This window comes from Thunnus maccoyii, chromosome 9 (genome assembly GCF_910596095.1).
Source record: "Thunnus maccoyii chromosome 9, fThuMac1.1, whole genome shotgun sequence".
Taxonomy (NCBI): Eukaryota; Metazoa; Chordata; class Actinopteri; order Scombriformes; family Scombridae; genus Thunnus; species Thunnus maccoyii.
The window spans coordinates 10,659,739-10,687,160 of NC_056541.1; the positions used below are offsets into that span (position 1 = coordinate 10,659,739).

General features: G+C 38.3%; 4 protein-coding genes across 12 annotated transcripts in view; 2 read left to right on the forward strand and 2 right to left on the reverse strand.

The window, feature by feature from the left end:
- Nucleotides 1-1,203: 1,203 nt before the first annotated feature.
- Nucleotides 1,204-11,266, forward strand: naaladl1 (N-acetylated alpha-linked acidic dipeptidase like 1). The gene is made up of 19 exons (XM_042421808.1): nucleotides 1,204-1,454; nucleotides 1,912-2,084; nucleotides 2,634-2,755; nucleotides 4,254-4,373; nucleotides 5,267-5,459; nucleotides 5,686-5,779; nucleotides 5,874-5,978; nucleotides 6,803-6,888; nucleotides 6,999-7,118; nucleotides 7,197-7,282; nucleotides 7,371-7,434; nucleotides 7,780-7,847; nucleotides 7,995-8,086; nucleotides 8,721-8,814; nucleotides 9,374-9,455; nucleotides 9,673-9,846; nucleotides 10,275-10,362; nucleotides 10,465-10,557; nucleotides 10,828-11,266. Exons 1-19 carry the CDS (start codon nucleotides 1,255-1,257, stop codon nucleotides 11,003-11,005), a joined length of 2,232 nt encoding a protein of 743 aa, XP_042277742.1. The 5' UTR covers nucleotides 1,204-1,254; the 3' UTR covers nucleotides 11,006-11,266.
- Nucleotides 11,267-12,451: 1,185 nt separating this feature from the next.
- Nucleotides 12,452-15,270, reverse strand: LOC121903971 (zinc finger protein 37 homolog). Its single transcript, XM_042421433.1, has 2 exons — nucleotides 14,984-15,270; nucleotides 12,452-14,790 (listed from the first exon to the last, which is right to left on the reverse strand). Exons 1-2 carry the CDS (start codon nucleotides 15,153-15,155, stop codon nucleotides 13,610-13,612), a joined length of 1,353 nt encoding a protein of 450 aa, XP_042277367.1. The 5' UTR covers nucleotides 15,156-15,270; the 3' UTR covers nucleotides 12,452-13,609.
- Nucleotides 15,271-16,835: 1,565 nt separating this feature from the next.
- On the forward strand, nucleotides 16,836-19,252 carry LOC121903968 (zinc finger protein OZF-like). Its single transcript, XM_042421427.1, has 2 exons — nucleotides 16,836-17,270; nucleotides 17,430-19,252. The coding sequence occupies exons 1-2, from the start codon at nucleotides 17,099-17,101 to the stop codon at nucleotides 18,815-18,817; spliced, it is 1,560 nt and encodes a 519-aa protein (XP_042277361.1). The 5' UTR covers nucleotides 16,836-17,098; the 3' UTR covers nucleotides 18,818-19,252.
- A 5,983-nt stretch (nucleotides 19,253-25,235) lies between these two features.
- LOC121903963 (protein FAM214B) overlaps nucleotides 25,236-27,422 on the reverse strand; it is a 30,068-nt gene continuing 27,881 nt past the window's right edge. For all 9 annotated transcript variants that reach the window (XM_042421421.1, XM_042421420.1, XM_042421419.1 and 6 more), the window contains 2 exons: nucleotides 27,109-27,314; nucleotides 25,236-26,458 (listed from right to left, as the gene is read on the reverse strand). In XM_042421421.1, the coding sequence (XP_042277355.1) occupies nucleotides 26,305-26,458; nucleotides 27,109-27,314 (360 nt within the window). In that variant the 3' untranslated portion in view covers nucleotides 25,236-26,304. The remainder of the gene's footprint in view (nucleotides 26,459-27,108; nucleotides 27,315-27,422) is intronic.

A 27,422-nucleotide genomic window follows, 5' to 3' on the forward strand; every position in this document is an offset into this window, starting at 1 on the left:
TGGATTATTTGAACATTTATTGAAATGAAACCATGTGAGAAGTTTAGAGGGAAAAATCACTATTTGGTGGAGCTTTTAACAACTCACAGAGATCTGAAATGTGACCTGACTACACACTGCTTTTTGTAAGACTTCAAAGCCAAAAAGGTTAGAAACTACTGGTTTCATCTTTAACAATGTGTTGTATTTTAAAAGCTTGTTATAATATCCATTGTGTCAAATCTACATCCGAAAAGTAACTAAAGCTGTCAAATAAATGTAGTGGAGTAGAAATTACAATATTTCCCTCTGAAATGTAGTGTAACGTAAGTATAAAGTAGCATCAAATGGAAATACTCAAGTAAAGTACAAGTACCTTGAAATTGTTCATAAGTGTAATGCTTGAGTGAATGTACTTAGTTACTTTACACCACTATTCAACATTAATCTAAAAAGTTCTTCACATTTCTCTACATAGTGATTTTAATAGGGGCCCTCTCCAAAACCCTGACACCATGGGTGCTATATAATTTGGTAATTGTATGAATGTGATGAAGAACTGAATACAGGATTGTAGTAGAAAAAAAGATGTTTTCCAACTCTATCATGTCAAATTCTCCTCTCAGCTTCGAGCTACTGTAATTCAGCTGTTCACAGTATTGTATACAGCTGAAAAGACATCTGAAAGAGGTAAAAAAAAAAAAAAAAAAAAAAAAAAAAAAGTTGCATTTTAATTCCAGTATGAATCAATTAAATCTTAATCTGAATTTGAATTACCTTTGGTAAAACATGTCGAGTCTTCTACTACTTGATGAGGGTCACTCTTGCATTGAGAGCCTCCTCATCAGAAATCCCTCTCCAAATCATACTCTCACCTCAGAGGCTTGTGAGGATTTACACTTTCACACACAATAAACAGGTCCCCTAATGATACAATCTACCTAAAACTCAAATATCTACAATATATATAAAAAATTGACCTAGAGTGAGTCTGAACATACAAAATAAAATCATTTATTCCCCCCATAAACCCATGCACACAAACATGCACAAACCCAAAGGGGTAAAGTTCATCCCATCTGTAAACATTAATGAGTAAACTTTACGAGTGCTTTACTGAGTGCCTCCTTCCTACCGGGGGATACCGGTGTTAGAGTCAACATTTGGGACAACCTTTCCTAACCTGGATTCATAAGCAACATTCAATCTGACTTTTAGGCACAAGAATCAGGCACAAAAAGGAGGTGAACAGTTTTATTCATCCCAGGGAGGAGAATGATAAAGCAGGCGGTGATTGGAGTTCTGTGTAGTCTTGCTATACTCACCTTTGGCATCCTAATTGGTCACTATGGGATCACCGAGATCAACAGCCCGGCACCGTCCTGGGTGAGTGATGTGATGAAGGATGTGGACGAGAGCCTCATTGAGAAGTTCCTCTCTGAGGTGGACAACATCAAGATTCAAGAGAACCTCAGGTGAGTTGATGGATGATCAGATAAGGATTCTGTCGATTACTCAGTCATTATATTTATTTTGTTTATTTGTTCAAATGATTAAAAAAAGGTGAAAGGGTAGAAAGGAAATACAGTCTGTGTGAGAGAGAAAAAGAAGTGGTTCATAAAAACCTATTAAAACATTCAAGCAAATTTGGTATTCTTCTGGGTTCTGTAAAACATTGAAATTTATCAGTCAAAGTAATATGTGATGGCCTTTAACACATTCTTACAACTACAGGCTCATCTGCACTTTTATGGAGTCCAAACGGAGTCATTTAGCCTAATAATAAGTTCTTCCCCTGATACTATAACTAGAGATTTCTGGGAAAATGTTCACAGGTCATGGAATACAAACCCCTTGTGGTTTCTCATGGAGTCATGGTTTGTCATAAATTCCTCACAGCCCTTTTAGCTTTTAGCTTTTTATCCTCAACAGGGAGTTGACGAAAGTGCCCCATATGGCCACTACAGCTGGAGATGAGCAGACAGTGCAGTTTATGCTGAAGAGATGGCAGGACCCTGAAACTGGTCTGGACCAGGCCTGGAGAGAAGAGTATATGGTCTACCTGTCTTTTCCTGACCCCAAGAACCCTAACAAGGTCACTGTAGGTGAGTCGACAGGTTGCTGAATGTGGGGGTGGTCACACCATTCTCCTCCAGTTGGTAATTACTATAATTCTGAATATGACAATCGTTTAATTTAACTACAATTCAAGAAAGCTCAGGGTTCAAGGGTGATTAGCAAGTGACAGGTCATTCATAATGTTTTCCAAAAACTGTCTTCCAGAAACATTACATTATAAAATGGAGTGAGTCAATAGACAGAACTCCATGTGTTGTTTTGTATGACCAAAGCTCAATAAAACTGGATTTAAATGATCTGTAACATCTGTAGGTTTGTTCCAGAAAGGCCAAAAGTCCCCCATTTCCCAAGCTACTAAAAAATGATCAAAACCAAAACTTTAGATGGAAGCAATATTTTGTTTTGAAGTGGCATCAGTAATACACTAGAGAACTGGAACCAGTCTCAAATCCCACACAGCTATTCTGATAAACAACTTAATTTTTGTTCTGCCTAACACTGAAAAAGCTTTCACTCCTGTGACCCAGTTTCACTCACTTAGTAGCAGATTAATCACCATGAGTTGTTTATTTCAGTGAGTCCATCCGATACTGTCCTGCACACTGCCAGAGAAAAAGAAAAACCTTATACTGCAGACCAAGAAGATCCTGCAGTGGTTCAACCATATGCTGCATACTCCCCTGCTGGGCACCCAAAGGTAAAAAAACAACATCCCTGTATATTTGAAATTAACCAGGCTGTGCACCAAGTGGAGCTGAGACGTGGCCTCCTGTGAAAGACGGAGGAGGAAAAACGCTTTAAAATCATGAAAATATTCCACCTCATGCACAATTTTACTTAAAAAATGCATAGGATATCTACAGACTCCACGAAATAGTGTTATATTGATACTGATACACTAAACTCATTCAGAATATTTTGAGTTAAATTAGATTAAACATTAAAGTGCTTTTTAAATGAGAATAATTTGACAATCTTTGTCTAGGAACCCAAGTGTATAGTGCTAAGCCAAAGTCATCTGGACATAAAAAAATCAATTCAGTACACCATGCAGAAGCCAAATAATATAGAATATAGTCTTATAAGAACCGTCAGTTGGACGTTGGTAATATATATATATATATGATAAATCAATTGATAGATTGTCTGTGTTTGTGTGACTTCATGTGTTTAAATTAAGTATGAATAATGTCAGTGCAGTAACTGTAAAACTACAAATATCACATGATTTTCACGTCTCACCAGCATGACATCACAAGCCTGTCATAACCTTTGAGGCCCCTCTCATAACTTCTTTTGTCCTCTGATGGTCAGCAGATAAGGGAAATCTATCTGTTATTTATTGTAGGCTTGCAGGAATATTTTATTACCCATTAATGACAGGACAGTGTACACCTGACTCTAAAGATTATTTGATTGTAATGCTGATCTAAGAATTTAAGATAATTGATGTATTCCTCTTGCACCAGGACCAGGATGTTCCTGCTTTAAAGAAAATAATGCTTTAAACATTAGTAGTGGTGTACCAAAAGTAGATATAAAGCTGGGAGAAGGTTTTGTTTATATTGTATATGTCTATACAAAGATGAAATGCAATTGTGAGTCACAGAAATAATCATAGAGGGGATCAATCAATCATGCCGAAAGAAAAAATCCAATAAAAATCAACATGAGAAACAGTCCTCACTAAACTGGACACAGTAAGTTGACAAAATACAGACTTTAAACAGAAGCAAATGTGAAAAAACAGACAAAAAGCATAAGAGAACAAAAACTTGGGTATTGCACATACCTATATTTCTTATCTGGAATGGAGCCCTCAAGGCCAAAACTTTTCACGTGTTGTATTAAGCACAGATAACATGACAAGTTATGATGTAGACCAAGTTAATAAACCAGCAAAAACCCATCTGTTAAGACACATAAGTCTTACTGTAATATTACTGTCTGTGATCATCTCTTGCAGGGAAGGAAAAGGCCATGACAAGGATTTTAATGAAAGAGGAAGCTGTGATGAGTAAAAGGATTTTCAGGGTGTAATGAGATGATTTTGAGAGTATTTTTATCTTCTTTCACAGACTCAGATTCATAAAGGATTTTAGTTTGTGGTGTAAATAGATCAGTGATCAATGAGTTGTTACCATCAGCTGTGTTGCCACTATCGGCCAAGTGTTGATTTTTCCAATGTTTCATAGGGGAAACTGGTATACGCCAACCAGGGGAAACCAAGTGACTACCAGCACCTGAACCAGACAGTGGACCTCAGAGGAACCATCGCAATCACTAGATATGGTGGAGCTGGAAGAGCTGATAAAGTGAGTGTCACGTTGCTTTAATTAGTGGGTGACTTTTAGACTGTTATCATGCACTGAGTGTTTTGGAAAGTATCATGAACGGAGTCAACCCCTTTTACTGAGACTATAAAGTTTCTGGAGAACATATGTGTTACAAGGTCATTAATTTACAGTCTAATGAATCTGAATCTAAACCAAACTTGTCTTGCTGGGCCAGATTTTTCTTTTCAGTACTGTCACTGTGAGTTCTGTTTCATTGTACTGTGATATTGAAACGGAAAACAATGGTAAGAGTTTAACTCATCAGATATTTGTGCAAATGTGCTAAAAGTCTGCAAAATATGCAGAAAATCAACAAAGTGTGTTCATCATCTCAGCTACAACTACAAGATTCAAACTGATTTTCTGTATGTGAAGCGACACATGACTCCCAGCAAACAAGTATATGAAATAGACATAGAAGAACTTAGATGACATTGACAGTCATCACTGAAAAAACTGTGCTCAAAACAAATTTGCAGAAATGGTAAGCACTTTAAACTGTCATGTCAATGTATATACTGTCTGTAAATATTGTTGCGTAAATTTGCATGTATTGTCTGTTGCGCCAGTCCTGTGTTAAGCTGTTATCTGTTCTATGTCTGACACAGTGTTACGAGCTTCCCTATATGCTGTACCGAAAGCAAATTCCACCGACCTCGGTCATGTGGTCATTAAACGATTGATTGATTGATTGAAAAGATAGGAGCATTTCACTGTGTTTAATAGCCATCAGTAAGACTGTCGTTCTTACTGGTCTGCTACCATGAGGTTATTGTTGAAAAGATGAAACAACAACTATATGTAAAGCACATCAATGGTTGATTGAATCAAACATTGAATTGATAAAATTCAAATGTGTGTGTCTCATCCAGGCCATCAATGCAGCCCCCTATGGTGTCATTGGTGTGCTTGTCTACACAGACCCTTTGGACATCAATGACGGTTTCATGTCGGACGTCAATGAGACATATCCTCACTCCTGGTACATGCCGCCTTCCGGTGTAGAGAGAGGTTCCTTTAAGAATCTCTACGGAGACCCACTCACACCCTACCTGGCTGCCAAAGGTAATCAAAGAAAACACCTGTACAGAAACAGTAGTGACTGAAGAACTGTTTCTCTTTTATTGTATGTTTATTCAACTACTGCTGCACTTTGGCTCCAATACTATATGACGTGGGATTTTTACAAGAAACAAAAACATTGTCATAAAGATAATAAAATCAGACCAAATGACTTTAATCTCTCACCAGCAGATGAGTTTATAACTCATTGTCATGAAATATTTTGCAGAGGAAACCTACAGAATTCCAGTCAAGAACATTACAGGGATCCCTCCCATTCCAATTCAACCAATCGGATTTGAGGATGCCTACATATTAATATGGTTTGTGATAAGACAAATATGCTTGTGGAATTGATATGGTCCAACAATATTTGGTTATTAACACATTTTTACTTGTGTCCATCTGTTATTTCAGTGAACTGGGTGGGATGAAAGCTCCAGCTGAATGGCAGGGAGCATTCAACTGCACCTACAACTTTGGTGGTCCAGGGTTTAAAAATACATCAGCCTTCAAAAACAGGTAGTCAACTGCTTGACAATTTAGGCATTAGCTGCATTGAAATATGAACTATGTGTTTTTTTACTGAGCAATGCACCTGTTTCTTTAACCATAATCATCATGATCAGGAAACTTTGGGTGAAACTTAAATAACAAAGCATAAGTCTTTCCTAAACTGCAAATATGCTCCAGATGGAGAAAAAACATAACACATCAATGCACCAATTTGTTACTTCCAGTCCCATACATTACTAAGAAGTAAGATGAAGAAAGAAAAAATGTATGTCCAGGTCACCATGTAACAGCTCTTCATTGAAAACATGATATTTTACACAATTTTACTGTGTCTTTATTCAATATTTCTTTAAAAATGATCAAATAAACTTAATAAATCTTTATATATTATATCTATTGGTAAGGCTGTGATCCCTCCTTGTTCTTCTCATTTTTAACCTCATTTTGGCGTCATAGCTTTGTTCAAGATCTGTGAATCACCGCCCACTTTTCCATTTCTTTCAGTGATTAAAATAGATCATGTATAAATACTGATGTCAAAACAAACTCAGTCTTAGTATCAGGCTATTATATTTGGACTTAATTGCGACTAAAATTTGCCAGCTACATGCCTAAAAAAAGCAAATGTAAGTACACATGCAAACAAACTTACAATAGAACCATTTAGCAATGAATTTACCACATTACAATTGTCAACTCCAAAAATAGAGAGTAAAATATATGTTTTCAAATACATTCTATTGGAGATTAAGCAAAAGTGGTGCAGTGGGATATCTGTCTGTTTCTTGTTGTTGTTTCTTCCTACTTCTGAGTTTGAACCTCTGTTCTAGTGATGTGAAACTTGACATCTACAACTATGAAGAGGTGAAGAACTCCTCCAATGTGATGGGAGTTATCAGGGGGAGTGTCGAGCCAGGTAGGACTAGTAACCATGTCTAAATCAGCCATCAGAAGTCATCTGTTTTCAGCTTGTGATCACTCTAGGGCTACTATGTGTTGATGTGCTGTGTTTGATTATGTCCACAGACAGGTATGTGATCTATGGGAACCACAGGGACAGTTGGGTTCATGGTGCCATTGACCCAAGCAGCGGGACGTCAGTCATGTTGGAAATGACAAGGGTGCTGGGCCAGATGGTCAAGCAGGGTGAGGAAATGTCATGGCTGACTGACTGACTGACTGACTGATGGATGAAAAGTTCATCTCTTTCCCTCCTTGTGGCAGGAAAATGGAGGCCACGGAGATCTATTATCTTTGGAAGCTGGGGAGCAGAGGAGTTCGGCCTTATTGGGTCTGCTGAATACACAGAGGTGATTTTTTCAATCCACAAGTGATACACAACAGCAAGCAAAATGTAAATGTAATTGGAAATTGTGTGTTGTCTTGTCTTCCCCTCAGCAATACTTCACCAAGTTAAGTGAACGCACTGTTGCTTACATCAATGTGGATATAGCTGTTTTTGGTAAGAAGTTCTACGTACACCACTTAAATCTAAGATTTAATGCCAAAAGCACAAAAACACATAGAAACATATGGTCTCAGTCTTTAAATTCAGCTTGACGTGCAGCTATTAGCTGAAAAAATTATCACAAACTTCCTAAACTGCAGCTTTGGTAAATACATTTGGACATTTCCAGTACTGATGAATTTTCAGCCATCAGAGGTTTGGAGTAATGGTTTTGTAACTAACTTGTTGACAGAGATTATTTGTTCTGTGTTACAACATGTTAAATGCACAAAAAATTAATTTCTACAATGGCTGCCAATTTAAGTTGTGTATACTGACCAGAAGTTTGGTTCTCCTTAGCCAACACCACTCTCAGGGCTTCAGGGATGCCATCAGTACAGAACGTCGTCTTCACAGCTGCTAAACAGGTGAGGTCTAAAAGCTAACTCGCATGTCAGGTGAATTGTTTTCCTTCAGCACTTTAAATTGATTGAAACTGTTGTCCACATGCAAAGAACCCTCCTCTCCTGCTCCTGTGTCTGAAACTGTCGCATGAAAGTGTGTTTGTCTTGCAGGTCAAGGCACCTGGACTGGACTCAACGTCTGTGTATGACAACTGGATCCAATACACTAACAGAACTAGTCCAGCCTATGGACTCATCCCCAGGTAATGAACTTCAGTTACACCTTTCTGTGGCAGCAAATGATCCCACATGCTGCACTGCATCCTCGACATAGACATTCTCAAGAACTGTATTCCAACTTCTCCATCTCTCATTGAAGGATTATTTGCCTGACCTGTAGTTTTTTAAGAGCAGTTTCATGAAAATTATACTCAGAAAAGAGAATAATCAAAGTGCTCCAGAAGAGCTCCTTATCGGCCAACTTCTATACTGACTTCTATACTGGTGCATCTAAATATGTGCATCCATACTGTATGAAATTGTGACTGAAAAAGCATGTTTACTTATGCATATAAGTGTCCAAATAGACCTATAAATAAAGCAAAGCCTCTTACAACCAAATTTATAACGATAATAATAATAATAATAATAATAATGCATTAATGCATGAGATATAAGATACACAATTTTTGATGCTTTTCATTTGTAATATGTGGTCATGAAAAAAATGCCGCTTTTCCATTCTAAGTAAGCCATTCCACACAATATGTTCTTGTGTTTATTACCTGTGATTTGTATCATCTGTGTGTTGTTGTGTGTCTGTGTGTGTTTCAAGTCCATCATGCTCTTAATTAAATATTCATCATGTGTTGATTGTTTTCTGTCTCCCATTGACAGAATGGGGTACCTATCAGGAGCAGGGAGCGATTATGCTGCTTTTGTCCATTACCTGGGAATCACATCCATGGACTTTTCATATACATATGACCGGGTATGAAAAATGTCCTGATGAACTCATTGTGTGACAATCTAGAAAAATCTGGAGAAACGATTCACCCTTAAAGTTTTCCTTTCCTGTATGGGGAAAAACATCATGCTAAACGGCAGGCTGAAATCTGGCACAATACATACACACCTCTGACTTAGGAGTTATGTCTGATGACAATGTGTGTGCCTTATGTAGCATGTAGGCAAAATATATGGTCAGTAGTCACCATTCTAATTTTAGAAGTTTTTTACTGGTAATAATACTTTTTGATTTTGCCACTGAAATTTACAGGCCATGGAAGGCAGGAGCATCAAGCACTTCAATCGGTGGTGCATTACACTGGCCACAGTATTTTTCAAGATACATTCCCCTTCCCTGCCAACTGGATCTTAAACTTGTGGTGGATGTTGTGTAGTGATGCACTGTTTAGTTTTAAACAGTCTCATTTTACCAAGAAAAGTTTTTCATGTCAGTGTTCACATGTGAGGTGATGTAAGAACTATATAGCACTTATTTAGTCAATCATGTAATTCCTATATTGGGGACATTTTTTTTCCTATAGACTAAAACAAATGCTCGGATTTACCCTGCATACCATACGGCATACGACACCTTTGACTACGCCTCAAAGTTCATTGATCCTGGTGAGCAATGCTTCTTCTACCAAACCTTTTGTACAGTCGTACCCAATCGAAGTCCCACTTCATGTATTTTTCCTGTCATGATACTGCAGATGATGCTTTCTTGAATGTTACCACTACAGACAAATTGGTATATTTGAACATAAAGCGTCATATTTCCGTCTTACTTCCTCTGCAGTTTTGTGTATTAACATTTCATTCTACCATCTCTTCCTCTCAGGGTTCTTCAGTCACCAGGCCATTGCCAGGACAGCAGGAAACGTCCTGATACGATTGGCTGACAGCCTGGTATTGCCATTAAACTGCAGTGACTATGCTGAGATTCTGGAGAGCTACTTCGTCATGGCCGTGATCCTATATGAAGATCAACTAAAAGCTAAGAACATCTCCATGGGTAAGCACAGAACAGTTGGAAATGTTTCAGTGATGCAGGGGAATATTGCAGTGCGTAACACACACATTGAAAACTAATTCAGGTAAATGTAGTTCATTGGGGTTTTATGTTTCAGTGTGTCAAATAAAGAGGTAAATTGTGAATTTAATGTTTTTATGGTTTTGACTTGTTGCTTCCAACTCAAAGCAGCTGGAACAAGAGTAACTTAAGACTTACTGAATTCATATTTCTGACAAGGATCTGGATTACCCAAAATGCTTCTCGTCGCAGGAATAATATGAGTTGATAAAAACCTGTCTTCAGGCTGCACTTAAGAACAGAACTAACAACAGAAGCAGCAGCTGTTTCTCGTACTAGCAGTCACAGAGGATTAGAGAGGGTGATATGTTTGCTGAGAGGCTGCACAGCAGATCTATGTCTTGTTTCAGAACCACTAAAACATGCCGTGGCCAGCTTTCGCAGTGCAGCTACTCATTTGGATCAAGTCATTCGAAGTTCAGACCTGAGAAATGAAACGTAAGGGCACGCACATACTGTACCTGTATAAACATATTGTTGTCTCCCTCGCTGTCCACAAACAAAAATGTCACTCACACCTTTGTCTCTCTCTTCTCTTAGGCCACTGAAGGTCCGAAGGATAAACGACCAGCTCATGCTGCTGGACCGAGCTTTCTTGAACCCTCTGGCCTTTCCAGATAAATATGCATACAGGTAAGAAGATGATGTATCACTCTCTTGACAAGATTGACCCACTTGGGCACCCTGGGGAAAAAAGGAGCAGTGAACCTTGCTGACTACTTACACTTATTTCTGATTGTAGTTTAAAATACCAATAGTACCAGAACTCATTCAAATAATTCCTCTCTACATGGCAGTAGCCATAGCCATTGACATAAGAGTTCATCGTGATAGCACATTTCTATTCATTGTTCAGCCGCTGATCATTGTTCGTCTCTCTACATTTTTTTGCGTGTCACCCAGGCATGTTATCTGGGCCTCAAGCAATGCCAGTGAGCCAACCTTCCCGGGTCTGGCTGATGCTTACGCCAACGCTGAGTCATCAGGACAGTCCAGTGACTGGGACAAAGTGCATTACCATCTGTCAGTCTTGAGCCAGGCCATCGGGGGCGCCGCCGATACACTGGTTGATGTCATATAGACAAAGAGGAGGAGGAAGGAGGAAGTAGGAAAGGAGAGATGGACTGCAATAAATTAGGGATTTTACAAAAAAGAGACAGGGCAGAGAGAGGGAAGCTAACAGAAGCATTGATTTCCTGTATGTTGATATTAGGTGATGGGATTTGGTAATCAATGAACAAAGCTCATCAACAAACAGCATGAATCTTTGTGATGTGTTCTGTCTTTGTAACAGGATTGAAAATATTTAAATATAAATAATCTTTTTATTAAAGCATTTATGATGAAACACCACAAAAAATGTCTTTTAAGTTTTGTAAATTCTTCACCAATTGCAAGAATTTCCTGCAGATACTTTAGTCTTCCCTGTTTTACAAAGGTTTTACATACAAACAATGAAAATTGAGTCAAGCAGACACATTATGGCAGAATGGTACTATAATGGTTATTTACTAGGTTTATGAATCTACAAGTTATAGGTCAAAATCACCCTTCACTGCACATTTTGGGCATTATAATGACATACAAAGGATAAAGTTTAAATAAAGTTATTCAGCAGCATTAGCAGCATTTTTCAGCTGTAAAGGAGATCTGGCCATCAGCACTTTGATATGTAACTTCAAAGTAGCAAAAGATAACTAACAGAACTCCAAAGAGGCCAAATCTACTGCACCTAAACTGCAGGTGGATCAGATCAATTAAATATATCTGAAGGATCAGTCTGCAAAATTATGGCAGCATCTGGCAAACACAGACAAACTGCATCACATCAAAATTCAGCATGTAATCTATGGGCCTCAACTGAATCCTGTTGCAGACTCCTGTGGTCCCACCCAGCATTTCATTATAGAAAGAATTATATATACATAGAAAGATTTTATAGTGTTTCATAAAGACTATATTGTCTACATTTTGAAGAAGTATGTTTGAGACTAGACAGGGCTGCACTAGAGTGTGTGCATACTCAAATTTATCAATATGGATGATGGCTTCCTGGACTTTCTTTTCAATATATTCTATATTCCTATTAAAATTGTCACATCTGAAAAAAGTGACTTACAGTACCAATATCTGGAACAACTTATTTACATATATCATTTATCATAATGGAGAATAAAGGGGACTACCTTGAAGGGTTCCATTTTCGACTGAGCAACTGTGGCTCAGGAGGTAGAGCAGGTCGTCTTCTAATCAGAAGATCAGTGGCTCGATTCCTGGCTCCTCCACTCAACATATCGAAGTGTCCTTGGGCAAGATACTGAACCCCAAATTGCTCCCAAAGGCTGTGCCATCGGGGTGAGTGTGTGTAAAATATTAGATCCTCCTGTTGAGCAGGTACTTTGCATGGCAGCCCCTGCCATCAGCATATGAGTGTGTGTAAATGGGTAAATATGGATTGTAGTGTAAAAGCACTTTGAGTGGTCGGAAGACTAGAAAGGCGCTATATTAATGCAGTCCATTTACCAAGTACTGGGGAAAATGAATTCCCAACACAAACCAAAATAGATTTGTTGCTGGCACTTTATTTAAGACTTGTGTGGTTAATAGTAGCAGCAAAAATGTACATCTACCTTCATTTCACAGGGACGTTTGGTACTTTTTCTGCACACGTATATTTAACATACAACCGTAGATTTAAAAGACTTCAAAGAGAATGATTTTGCATAAAAATCATGGCAGTTGTCAGATATTCTTCTTAAGTACAAACAATTTTACAGAAGTAGTACTCATGCACTCAAAATGTTAGTAAAGTAAAAGTTTTGATAACTATCAGCAAAATGTATATAAAATATGAAACATGAATGCACTCCTTCCTCAGAATGGCCCCTTTCAGCATTATTAGTCCAGATCATTAACATGTAAACACATTTATCATTTATCACAATCATTTTTATTTTGCAGCTAATTTGACTTTTTTATGTAGTGTTGGATAGTTTAAAGTTCCCTTCCACTCAAAAATATGTTTGACACCAGAAAGCTGATTTCACATTCATCTGCTTAAAGTGGAAAGTTTCTCTGTGCTCATTGAGTCAGGTTTTAAATGGTCAACCTATGAACATGATTTGTGACATTAAAACTAGTTTGGAAGCTAATCCTGGTCAATCATTCAACTTACACAAGTGTGATGTGGAAACTTGAAGCCTCCAGTGAACATATAACAATAATAATAATAATAATTGTGACTATAGCTGTCATAAATTTATTGGTATAAAAAGTACAATAAGTGCAATATTTGCTTCAGAAATGTAGTTAAGTATGACAATACTACTTATATGTCAAAGAATATTTCATTACAAACCTGATGCTTTTTTCAGTTTTTAGTGTCATCTCTTGTCCGTCAAATTGTATCTAAATCAGCCTGTTGTGTACTGATTGCACATAAGGACTATGAGCAACAAAATGCAAGTCGTTAGAAAAATTAACATTAATAACATTTGGCAAATGCTGTTATCCACATCACACCATCAGTCTAACAACCACTGTGCACAATATCAAACAAGTTATAGGAATGCTGTTGCTCAAACATACAGTAATGTCAAGGGGGAAAAAACGTGTTTTATTATATTGCACTGAGGTAGTGTGTTAAAAGAAAATTACAAATGTTCATTCAGAAACAAAGACGCTTCTACGTAAAGACTGTGTCATTACACATCTTTTCCTCCTCCTCCATGCTGCAGTTATTCATCTTTTCATCAATGTGGGTTCTCATGTGACAATTCAAGTTACTGCTAGATCTGAAATCTCCTCCACATATTTTGCAAGTATACGGCTTCTCACCTGTATGGTATCTCATAATATGATTTGTCAAAGTTGCCTTCCGGCTAAATCTTTTCCCACAGGTGCTGCAAAGGTACGGCCTCTCACCTGTGTGGGTTTTCATATGCCTTTTCAATTTTGACTTCTCACTGAATCTTTTACCACAGGTGTTGCAAATGTACGGCTTCTCCCCTGTGTGGCTTCTCATGTGGACCACCGATACATATTTAGATATGAAATGTCTCCCACATATATTGCAAGGATATGGCCTTTCATCTGTATGTATTCTTTTGTGTTTTATCAAGTTTGACGATTTGCAAAACCTTTTCCCACAGGTGTTGCAAAGGTACGGCTTCTCACCTGTGTGGGTTCTCATGTGGGCCAACAACCCACTATTAAATCTGAAATCTCTCCCACATGTTTCACAAGTCTTTGGTTTCTCACCTGTGTGGATTGTCAGGTGTCTACGCAATTTGGACATATACTTAAAAGCTTTTCCACAAGCGTCACATTTGAAAGACTTTTCACTGTTGTAGGTATTATTGTTCATCTTTATCATAGTAGAGTTGTGTTCACTGTCAGTGTGTCTGTTGCTGTTATGATGTCTCTTCTGTAGTGTTGTCCCTGTATTTCTAGTTGATCCTGAGTCTCCTTGTTTGCCTCCTTTGTGATCTTGGCTCTCAGCTACATGAGAGTTGTGAGAGAGGAGCTGGTTGTCACTATTTGGTTCTGTTACCACAGAACTTTTAACTGACATGCTGACAACATGCTCTTTCTCTGCTGCACTCTGAGTTTCAACAGGACTCAAGTCTAATGTCTGGTCTTCACTGTTGTCACTTTCCTCACAAGTAGGAGTCAACATAAAGGTTTCAGTCTCCTGTTTCAGCACCAGCTGCTCTCCCTCCAGACTGGTGCAGAGTTCCTCCTGTTCCTCTTTAATCTGTGGAGGCTCTGGGTCCTCTTGGTCCAAACTGGAGTTCCTCTCCTGGTTACAGAAGTGCTGGTTACTGAGAACCTCCTCTTCCTCACAGACATGATGCTGTGGGAGCTCTGGAAGGACAAAAGGACACAAGAAGTAGATTACCACTAATATGATAACAGAGAAACATCTGAGCAAATAAATACAAGTCTGCATTTAAATGGATAGGATGCAGGTACGAAGCTAACTTCAACTTTGTCTTTGATAGGATATTATTACCCAAATTCATCTGTTTGTTTTAAGGATATTTAAGGTTTCACAGACCTATCCTGTTTAAAATAATTGCAGGTTTCCAAACGATATCCAGCAGTCTGCGCTGACGATCAATCTCTTCCTCGTACTCCACGATAGTTTTTTGAAAAACTTGGAATATTTCTTCAGCAGCAGCAGTTAGTCGCTCATTGATGAACTCTCTCAAACACTGAACTGAAGACATTGTCGCTTCATTACACGTTAAATATTTAAGTGTGCTAATTCAATACATACATGCAGCTCACACGTCTTGCCTGAGTTGTTTACTTCCGCTGGGTGTCACGCTGCTAAGTTCCGACAGTGGAAGTGAGGTTGCATTTAGTTCCTCTTTAAAAATTTCGCATTTTCATCAGTGCTCGAGTACTGAATCTCAGCAGCAGGGATGTAATGTTACATCTACTTCGATTAATTTCACAAGGAAATGTGGTACATCTTCTCTACTGCTATATTTAACTTACTGCCTTGGTTCCTAGTAACTTCACATGAAATGATAAACAAATAGACATTGGTGGAATAAGCATTCACATTATTTAACTCACTAAACGTAGCAATAACACGGTGTATAAATACCCATGCAGTCAAAATGTTAGTTAAGTAAAAGTTCTGAGGTACTCTTTACAAAATATATTTATAGTCCCATGCCCATGTCAGTTTTGTATGATTTTTCATAAATCATTAACGCACACACAGCATTTCTATATGATGCAACTAGAAGGGGTGGAGCTAATTTTCCTAAGTGTACTAAAAACTGCTCTATTTGCCTTTGAAATATACTGTATGTAACATCAAATAGAAGTACTCCAACTGTGAATACTTGAACATTGTAATTTTTACAGAACCTTCCTGCAGGTGAGCCTAAATTCCAAAACACTGTTTGCAATTTTCAGGATATACAGTATATGGTAATATCAGTCTGGATAATATTTGTTAAAAAGAAAAAAAGTTTTATTATGAACAGAATTATTTGACAACACCATGTAACACATCAAAAAGGTCTCCATTTTGAAGGATGAAAACATAAATGACCCAACCGCACTAGAGGGCTTCTCTGTTTCAACATCAAAGTTCACAATCCGCTCACATTACCAAGGTAGTGTATCAAAGTAGTGAAAAAAACCCCATTAATTTAACAAGTCAGTTGTTCACATTTATAGAAAGAATACACTCACTCACTGCAAAATCTTTTCCAAAATATGTGAGATTGTGATTGTTTTAAAGAAATACTGCTGCCAATAGAAATAAAATGCAGGACTTTGAAGGAAAAAAATTAGTTTGACAAAACTCAAATTGGGAGATTATGGTTGTGTCAAAAATATACTTTTGCTAACAGAAGTATGAGTTGTATAGGAAGTTCAACAAAAGGCATCGCTGACAATAAACAACTTCATTACACAAAGATATTGGCACCTCTTAAACATGGTGAATAATTTACATTCAGTTACAAAATTGTAGCCATTGCAAAAGCGTATTCAATTCAGTTGGTTAACACTTGCCCACAGCAGTTTCAGCTTGATTGTTCTTTTTATGGATTGTTTTCTTTTTTTATTTGTTTTCCCACTGGTGCTGCAATTATGTGGTTTTTCAATTATGTGTTCCTCTGTGTTTTGTCCATGAACCACCACAACTGAGTCCTCTCCGTTTCAAAAATACAAAGCTACTTGCTCGTGTGGACTCTTATGCTTTTTCAATTCAGACACATGACAGAATCTTTTACCACACATGTTGAAGAAGGCTGTCAAGTCAAGTCACCACAAAGTGTTTTGCAAAAATACGGCTCCTTATCTGTGTGAATTCTTTGTAATACAACAGTAGGTGGCAGTAATGTTCCGCTCGGTTGCAATTCGCCATTAAAACGAAGAAGAATAAGAGCTTGTTTAACTACAAACAGCTGGGCCAACTGCCACTAATAATAATTATAAGAACAACGTTATAAGAACAAATACAAGAACACATTTTTCTAATGTCGGAACCATGAACACACACACCTGTGGTCGGAACTTATTAGTGTAACATCCAGCGGAAGTAAACAACACAGGAGCTAGTCGCTTTAGCTGCAGGGTGTGTTGACTTAGCTGGGAGAAGTCTATCAGTGTGACAGTGAGACATCTTACTTGTAGTAAAGCAAAAATGTCTTCAATTCACTGTTTTAGAGAGTTAATCAATGAGCGACTAACTGCTGCTGCTGAAGAAATATTTGGAGTTTTTCAAAAAACTATCGTCGAGTATGAGGAAGAGATCGATCGTCAGCGCAGACTGCTGGATATCGCTTGGAAATCTGAAATGGATTTACACATAATAGGTCTGTAAAGTCTTGGTGGTCTCTAAAAACAAAAAGAGGATTTTGACTCAAATGAGATCTCAATGGATTGAATGTAGAATTGCATATATTTGCTCAGATCTTCGTTTTTCTATCATCATATTAGTAGTAACCTACTTCTTGTGACCTTTGTCCCTTCAGAGCTCCCACAGCAACATGTCTGTAAGGAGGAGGAGGAGGAGGTTCTCAGTGACCAGCAGTTCTGTGACCAGGAGAGGAACTCCAGTCTGGACCAAGAGGACCCAGAGCCTCCACAGATTAAAGAGGAACAGGAGGAACTCTGCACCAGTCTGGAGGGAGAGCAGCTGGTGCTGAAGCAGGAGACTGAAGCCTTTATGTTGACTCCTACTTGTGAGGAAAGTGACAACAGTGAAGACCAGACATTAGACTTGAGTCCTGATGAAACTCAGAGTGCAGCAGAGAAAGAGCATTTTGTCAGCATGTCAGATAAAAGCTTTGTGGTACCAGAACCAAACTGTGATGACCAGCTCCTCTCTCACAACTTTCATGTAGCTGAGAGCCAAGATCACAAAGGAGGCAAACGAGACTCAGGATCAACTAGAAATGCAGAGCCAAAAGCACAGACCAGTCACCACAAAGGCAAAAGTCACACTGTCCGTGAAGACAAGTCCACCATGCTGAAGATTCACAGTGACTCTTATACAAGGAAACAATCTTTAAAATGTGACACCTGTGAGAAAAGTTTCTGTTCGACATCAGCATTGAACGCTCATTTAACAATCCACACAGGTGAAAAGCCATATTCTTGTCAGACATGTGGGAAAGATTTCAGATGTAATAGCGGATTGATGGCCCACATGAGAACCCACACAGGTGAGAAGCCATACATTTGCAACACCTGCGGGAGAAGGTTCGGCCAGTCGTCAAACTTGATAAGGCACAAAAGATTACATACAGGTGAGAAGCCACATTCTTGCGACACCTGTGGGAAAAGATTTAGTAAAATGTCAGGATTGAAAACTCATATGGCAGTCCACACAGGTGAGAAGCCTTATCTTTGCAACACCTGTGGGAAAGCGTTCTGTTTGACATCAGCATTGAACGCACATTTAGCAGTCCACACAGATGAGAGGCCATATTCTTGCAAAACATGTGGGAGAAATTTCAGATATAAGAGCGGATTGAGGGTCCACATGAGAACCCACACAGGTGAGAGGCCGTACTCCTGTAACATCTGCGGTAAAAGGTTTTATCACCCGTCAAACGTGATACAGCACAAAAGAATACACACAGGTGAGAAGCCGTACCTTTGTAACACCTGCGGGAAAGGGTTTTGCAACTCGTCAAACTTGATAAAACATAAAAGAATACATACAGATGAAAGGCCGTATCCTTGCAAAATATGTGGGAGAGATTTCAGATCTAAAGATGTATTGGTGGTCCACATAAGAACCCACACGGGTGAGAAGCCGTACTCTTGTGACACCTGCGGGAAAAGATTCAGTCAGACATCCACATTGAAATCTCATATGAGAATACACACGGGTGAGAAGCCATATTCTTGCTAAACATTGGGGAGAGATTTCAGAAACCATATCTTTGCAACACCTGTGGAAAAAGATTTGTCAACACTGAAAAGGAAGATCCACAACAATTAGAGGCCATTTTCTTTCTGACTTGAAGCATGAGAAGAGCCCACAAGCAAGTATTTTCCATTTAAAAAAAAGAAGCCACAACATCTTTGTGTAAAAAGAAGAGTTTGCCGTCAACAATGACTTCATGTTTTGTTAAACTGAACTTGTATTTTTTTTACATCATATTACTGTGTTGCTCATGTGGGAGAAATGTATTTTTAAGGACTGTACGCATTGTTCTTGCAATGTTTTTACTGATTTTCTTCCATTTCCTGCTGTTTTAACTTCCTCCCTGGAGACTGTTGTGTATTTACGTGCTGCATGATTCTCTTCTCCACTGTATGCTATAAAACAGGAAGTGACAACTGAGCAGAGTCTTTATTTGATTCATCAGACTATATTACTGTTAGCAACAGTAATCTCCCTGATCTTACAACAATCTTTCACATCAAGTGCACGGTGCCATTATTCATTTCACTGTCCTGATATTTCCTGTCACTTACTGTGGTCAGCTCTCTTAATAAGAGTGAAGTACAACAAAAATAATCTTAATATGCGTTCTGTTTCTCTCCCACTCTCTCTCTCTCATTCACAAGTGATCGTGTCATGTTGATGGTCGATGGTGGTGTCAAATTTCATAAATGTACATTCACAACGATTTAAAGTCTTTGTTTGACGTTAAACAAGAACTTCCATAGAAGTTATCTATGAGGCATCCTGCAAATCTTTGCATAAGTCAAAATTTACATTTATATACAGTCTTTTTAGCATCAAATTCCCTCTTCTTGTGTATTTGGCAGTTCATGGCTGATGTTTGCTCTGTTAAAATCCCCCAAAATAATCAGGAGGGAGTCTGGATGTTAAAGGTTTCACGGAAGTTACCTCACCAACACAGGCCTGAGGTGGGCTGTACTGTGCACACGGACTGAATAAAATGGTTTACATTTGCTGAAAAGAGTCCCTAAGTGAGGAGGGCATATTCCCCTTAACACAGTCACATCTGTACACCAACCTTTGTTTATGTAGAAGCAGCTAACAATTATTTAAAGATCCCCTCCAGACATATATTAAGACATATAAAATACTCTGCTTGGAACAACACGTGTGTCTGATATGGTTTTTCCACACGAAAAAGTATAATAACCACATTAAAATCCTTAATATGGCATCTTCTCCTCCCTCATTTGCGCTAACACAAGATTAAATGTACAGAAACAGTAAAAAGCCATTTGACAGGTGTGCTATAACCACATGTCACCAGTAGGAGGCGCTGAAGCACCACTGCTTAGCTCAGCAAAAAACAACAATTCAATAGCAGTGAACCTAGATTTAATATCAACAATATTAAAATGTGACCCACACAAAGCAATAATTAAACAAAAAGAGCCAAATATAGGCTAATAATGACCATATAATCTAGCAAAGTATAGATAATATTGTTTGCCACTTGTCATCATTGTGGATATTTTGATAATTAATGAAAATGTCTCATTTACAGTAGTCTACAGTGGGGAAATTGTTATATATGTTTATAGGCTACATATTGTAAAATAAATACAATGTATTTACTAGATGTTGGGACCCAGTGGGAGGACTGCACAATTGGTGATAGTAGCTACAGTTCAAGTCTCCCCCTGATGCCTTTGCCCACCACTGCTGACCAGGGAACACCTTGTGCAGAACATCTCTACAAGACTCTGCTTAGGACAGAAGCTCTCTCTCTCTGCTCCATACTGGCTCGTCACTTGCTGCCTTTTATTCAGTGGCTGAACACCTTATATGTTGGGCAAAATGTGTTTAATTGTTATTTACAAAAGACATACTCACGGAATACAAATAACTAGCCTAAGTCGGGCATTAGAAAAGGGGTTAAAAAACAACAGCAGTGACAGTAATTTCATCTTCGTTCATGTGTGAATGTTCGAGTTATCAGTTGAAAGAAAAATCAACACACACCAGTGTCCTAGTTTGGTGCTGGTAGTTGTAAAATAACAACAGAAAAGTAAAGTACAAAGGCAACATGGCTGGAATATCGGTATGGCCATGAAATCCTTCTCTATGATGTACTGAGTCTTCAGTATTTTCTCCTTTTCTATAGTTATTTTGCCACAGCACCCAGCTAGCATTCACACATGAGTGAAGATGAAATTACTGTTAAATTGCTTAGACCTGTTAATTCCTTTCAGCTCTCCAGTGGTGCAGATAGTGTAGGGCCTTGCATTGGTACTTGCATTAGGGAGAGAGAGTTAAATAGAGAGCAGAAATGAATGGCAGCTTTGGATGTAGCTTTCACAAAGCTGCATGTACCTATCACTCAATGACAACCTGCCTGCCAGAAATTAATTTTCAGTATGGGGCAGCATATATTTTAAATAGAAAGCCTTTAGCCTGTGCACAATTTCAGCACAGAAATTTGCATCATCATTTGCATCAAGGCTGACTGGAATGGGGTCCGGATGACAAGCTTCGACACTGTCCGCCCTGTGCAGAACATGCCCAGCCGCACCTGCATGTAATGGCCACGTCGCCCACTACTTGCACTTGAATTTATCCATTTTGTGCAGTTTTTGATATTCATTGCACAAAGAATTGAAAATATTTCTTAATTTCACAGCTGTGTTTTTGAGTTAATTAGCATAGTTATGTCTTTTTCTGCACTGGAAACACCTTGATTTAAGGCAGCATGCCAACCAGAGTAAAAGATAGCAGCTTTACATGTTGACCTACAGTATAGACCTGTGTAGTTCATCACTATAACTAGAGGAACACTCAAAACACAAACAACACAAAAAATTATGTGTTGTTTGTTAAAGAGCCAATTGCCTAACAAAGACCTCACATAATTTGCTCATAGTTTTAGGATTTGATGCGGTCAAGACCAAGGACATGGTTATGGGTTTAGGATAAGATAAGAGGAGGATGCTGCACAAACTGTTAAACATCATGGAGAACATCTAGCATCCCCTCCATGACCTACTGGTCTATCAGTGGAGCAGTCAGAGACTTCTTCAGCTCTGCTGTGACAAAGAACGCTACAGGAAGTCATTCCTGCCAACTGCCATCAGTCTGTACAATGACTCTCCTCTGTGTTGGGAGTTGGGACTCCACTGACAGTATTCAAGTATCAGTGTACACTCAATTCTAACATCCATGGACAATCATGAACCTTACCTGCATCTGACTTCACTAATGTACAGTGTACAATAACATATTAACATCAATGAGCAGTGAATACTCAGCAAATGGTGCATTATAGTTATGGTTATATCTCTAGTCTCTACTCTATTTTTAGTTAATGTAATTATATTATCTATTATTATTTATCTAATTATATTTCAGTTACTTTATTTAGTTATTGTTTATAATTTGGTGTCTGCTGTAACAGTTTAAATTCCCTTTGGGATTAATAAAATCTATCTTATCTATCTAACTATTCTGGTTCATAACATTCTTATTCTTGAAAAGTTTTATATACACAAATCAAAGTATGTTAAAGTGAAACCTAAGTTAAGTGTATTTTCTAAATTAAGTGTAGTTTCTTTCTTACATAAAAGCCCTAAAAGTCATGTGACTTCAGTTCTGCTCAGCTCAGCTCAAAAAGCCCTAACCCTGTAAGTTATTATTGTTTTCTTTTTGTTATATTTAATATTATTTCAATCTCTTGTCTGTTTTGAGTTGTAATTTTCTATCTTTTTGACATGCACCAAACAAATACAGATACAAATACAAATGCTGGGCTCTCTGCACCTCCCTAATTGGTATATTGTGAAGATTTCAAAGCCATGATGCTTGTATATGGAAATTGTCTAAAAAAAAAATTAAGTTCTTCTTCTTCTTCTTCTTCTTCTTCTTCTTCTTCTTCTTCTTCTTCTTCTTCTTCTTCTTCTTCTTCTTCTTCTTCTTCTTCTTCTTCTTCTTCTTCTTCTTCTTCTTCTTCTTCTTCTTCTTCTTCTTCTTCTTCTTCTTCTTCCTTGTTGTCTTCTTCTTCCTCCAACTTTAAAGGTGCATACCACCTCCTACTGAATGTATTGTTGTGTGTAGATTCATGGCATTAGATTATCTGAATACTGATTGGTCTATAGAAAAAAACAAAACACAAATAAATAAATAAATTATACCCTATTTCCTAATCCTGTCCGTATTATATAACCTATCAATCCCCTTCTGATTTCCCTGAAGTCCTGTCCTGTGCCTAGTAGGGATGTTAAACTCCATTCCTGCCCTGTCTCATGTACCATATTTCTTAATGTCTCCCTTTGATTTACTTTTCCTCATTAAATACAATGTGGAATGAAAACCTGCATGCCAAAACCTTAATCGTATAATGATTACCTCCCCTCTGCAGTAACAATATCCTCCTTTAAACTGTTCAACATGAATTGACTTCTGCATATTATAACAATGTCTCACTTTATTGTCTGTATCCCATTACTTCTGCCAGGCATTAATTATGGCTGTTCTAATTAAAGATTTTACTTCTCCCCTACCATAAACTACTTTTATCACTTTGTTGTCATATATTTTAAGAGCCTTTTTTGCCAATTTATCGGCTTATTCATTTCCTTTAACACCCATATGAGCAAGGACCAAACAAAACTGCACTTCTATACTTATCCTTTGTAATCATACGAGTAATGTGTATTTCTACACATGTGTATTTGCCTTGATGACAAACCTCTGAGAGCTGCTGCTGAATCTGAACAAATGGCTGTTTTTAATGGCAGCAGATTCTTTTGCCATTAGTGCATTGCAGGAAAGACTGGCTGTTTTGTTAATGCGTTATATATAGACGTTCCCTTAGTATTTTGAAATCTTTTTTTAGCAAGGGAATATTTACAGAGCATGGACCTTTTTTCAGTAACAGCATATTTGACATTCATACAGTTTGACATGAAAATTTGCAGAGGTGCCCAGAACAACTGAAGTCTTTCTGTTCTTAGCCTCTGTTTCAGTGGTGCAGTAAGAGTGTGTAGGAATAAGTGCTGATTAACTCAAGGATACTTAGAAGGTGACTGGTGAGAGAAGAACATTTCCATGTTATTTCCTCTCATGCAGATTTTTAAACACTCTGCAAGAGAGGAAATCAAACTGTAAATCTCTGTTCTCAGGCTTCCTATTATGAGCACTAGTCAGCTGGTGCTTCCATGTGAGAAACTGTGTCAGAACTCTGGATCTATTTCTAGACAATATGCCAGACATTATGTCTATTATTTGCTTTCTCCAACACGCACACACACACACACACATACACAAAATTGGAAAAGCTGTAAATAAACAACTTATGTCAGCATGATGGAACATTACAGTGATAGTCTTTGTGCATTGTTCCTGCTATTGATGTGGCTTCTGAGTGCCGGTTAAGTGTAGATAATTCTGAGATGTTACATAGTGGAACTAAAATACTGTCCTGTTATACGTACACTGGTCTATATCAAGCAGGGGTGGAAAGAGAAATACAACACCCTGCTTAGAATATCCTATACTTTTTAATTAGATACTTCATTTTGAAAACTGCTCTGTTTTTAAGAAAATAGTTACATTGTCATCATTAAAAGGTCCAATGCAGCATCATGATCATTTTAATATGAATATGACCTCAAATTGCTCTCAAATTCCAATGTTGTGACAATATTTTCAGTAGCCGTCTCAGATTGCCTTTCAGGGGACAAGTGATTCAAAACTTAAACTGACTTTCCTCCCAAGTAACTGTTACTGAGGTGAAAGTGAATTATTGATGTTACAGCATACTCAGAACAGTGTCAGTAGAGAAAAGACCAAATCAAAAAGTGCAAAATACTTGCAATTGGTTATTTTACCCCCCTGATCTTCAGCCACAAGTTAATCAATGAGTAAGTAAGAGAAATCTGACAACCAGGAAGAGTGGATGTTTACATTTTTCCCCAAATATATCCTGTTGAGGCAACAGCCAAAAGGCAAAGTGACAGTGATGACACAGCGAAAAGATTTCCAGAGAGGCTGTTGATCAAAAACAACAACAAACAGGTTCTACTTGCCAGTCGCAAAGTTTATTCTTTTAAATATACATAGACTTTTGTCCCCACCCATATTAAATACCCCACCACCCTTCCCTCCCCCATCATCCCTCCCCTCCTCCCTATCCCCCCACCCCATTTCTTCCCTCACTCTCAATTCTCTGCTCCCCCACCCCACCCCCCCACCCCTACCCCCACCCCACCCCTCCAGAGAGAAAGGTCGTCCGGCTGAAAAACACACTCTACTTTGTGCAGCATATTGCTTATTAAGACATTTGCGAAAACATAAATTAAAAATACTACAGCTTGTTTATTTTTATTTTTTTTTTCATTTTCTGCTCAAACATCAGACTGTTCTGAACAGAATCTAAAAAAAAAAAGAAAATTAAAAAAAAAAAAAAAAAAGAAAAGAAAACAGCACAGTGTCCCTCAGTCTGGCTACATAAAATGAACTGGATTCCCCTGTTTTTTCATGACATGGTACGACCCTCCTGGCTTGAACTGTACACAGTGGTCTGTACCATGATGAGAGAAATGGTTAGAAGATAAATTTATTCTTCAACAGATGTCCTGAGTTTAGTCAGATCATATCGGTGTGGGTTTTATTACGTCTGTCAACTGATAAGACATCCGATCAAAATGGCTGATCACTTTCACTAGTGTTTGTGTCTCTGCTTATCTCCTCTCCGCTGGTGTGTGAAGGATATAGAGGGGGATAATCATCATATTCACCCCACAATCAAGCATGTGTGAACTGTTTGTGGCTTTTTTTCTTTGTCAAATCCAAAGTTGTGGAGTTATAATTATTGGTTTCGGGATGATGGTTGGAACTGCAGGCAGAGTGAAGGACAGTGTGATACAGCACTAGAGGAAAACTCAGGTGTTTAAGTCACAAGGCATGCATGTTAACACTGAACTCAGAGAGTCGCCACCAGAAGTGTTTCAGCAGTGACACATGTAGTATGTGCTGTGCGTTGAGTCTTGTCAGTCTGTTTTCGGTCTTGTGTGTGTGTCAGTGTTTGTGCATTTCTTTGTACAGATAAAAGTATTGTAAAAGTCCTGCTTTTTGATTGCCTGCATGCTGGCCTGCTTCTACACTAATATTAAATATTCTTATATTTTCATTTTCTGTGAATGGAAGGTACAAGGAATGCCATGTTTGGTTGCGAGACAATTTTTTTTCGCCAATTTGTTTTGACTGTTTGACTGTTTTATGCAGGATAAAATGTCTTAAAGTGGGACTTTTGACCAACACTGTATCATATGTGCACGTGTGTCTTGTGTGCATGTGGCGTGTCTCATCAAGTCTTATCAAGTTTTGTGTCCATCATTCTAGCAGTCTGTCTGTTTCCCTCCCTCCTCTTTAGGAAGCACAGGAGGGGCTGCGTTGGTGTTCGAGGGGGGGGGGGTCAAAGGGTCAAGCTGGGGTCACACACGGGGGGAGTATTTAGGGTTTCTTGGCACCTCGGTGAAAGATTTCAGCTCATAAGGGATCCCTGTGTCCACTTCGATGGATTTGCGGGAGAATAGCAGCCGGATATCGTTGTGCAAGTAGATCTTCCCAGATTTGGAGCTCTGGAATCTGAATCAGAACCAAAAGAAATTCTGTTAGCAAAACACAAAAAAATGTTGAAGGTATTTAAACAAGCTAAAAAAGAAAAAGCCGTAAAGGAACAGTTGAACTTTTTGAGAATTAAGCTTATTTGCCTTCTTGTCAAGAGTTAGATGAGGTGGTCAATGCCAATCTCATATCCATCACATAAATATTACAGCTTATCTAATAGGGGGAAACAACTAGCCTGGCTCCATCCAAAGGTAAAAAAAACTGCATTCCAGCCTCTGTGTATGGGGGTTATGTGCAGGACTTTTTCTTAGCAAGACGCAGTGTCAGAGCCAGGCTAACTGTTTAGCCCATTTAGCCCAGTATTTATACTAAGCTAAGCTAACTGGCTGCTGGATGTAGCCTCACGCTAATTGAACTCTCAATATGAAAACGAATGAATTCAAAATATTCCTTAAATTATGGAAAATAACTGCAAATGCACAAAAATAGCTTCCTAGTATTTAATGAATATATATATAGTATTTCATTACAGGTGTATAACAACATAATATTAATTATATCATTTTGTGTCTTTTGTGTTGATGTGTCCTTTTCATGGTAGTCACAACACAGGCTAATAAATCAGAATTTTAAAACCAAGTCAGGTACACTTAAAACCTCAGCCGTACCTGAGATGTATCAGGTAGCAGAGAATCTTCTTCCTGTCTAGCACTCCGCTCCCTGGAGACGCCTCGCCCTTCCCCTCAACCCCCTCCTCTACAGGCACCAGGAAGATACGGTGGCGCAGGAAAGTCATGTGATTGACGGGCATGTCACCAAAGTTGTAGGTCACCAGGAACATCTTCACCACAGTTTTGTTGGGATTAAATAAGGTCTGAGGACAAATGTCAGGGCAAATCAGCATTTCAAATGGGAAAAATAAGACAGCAATGATTTTAGCTCAAATGGAAGAGAGTATGGTACATCAATAAAATACATCTCC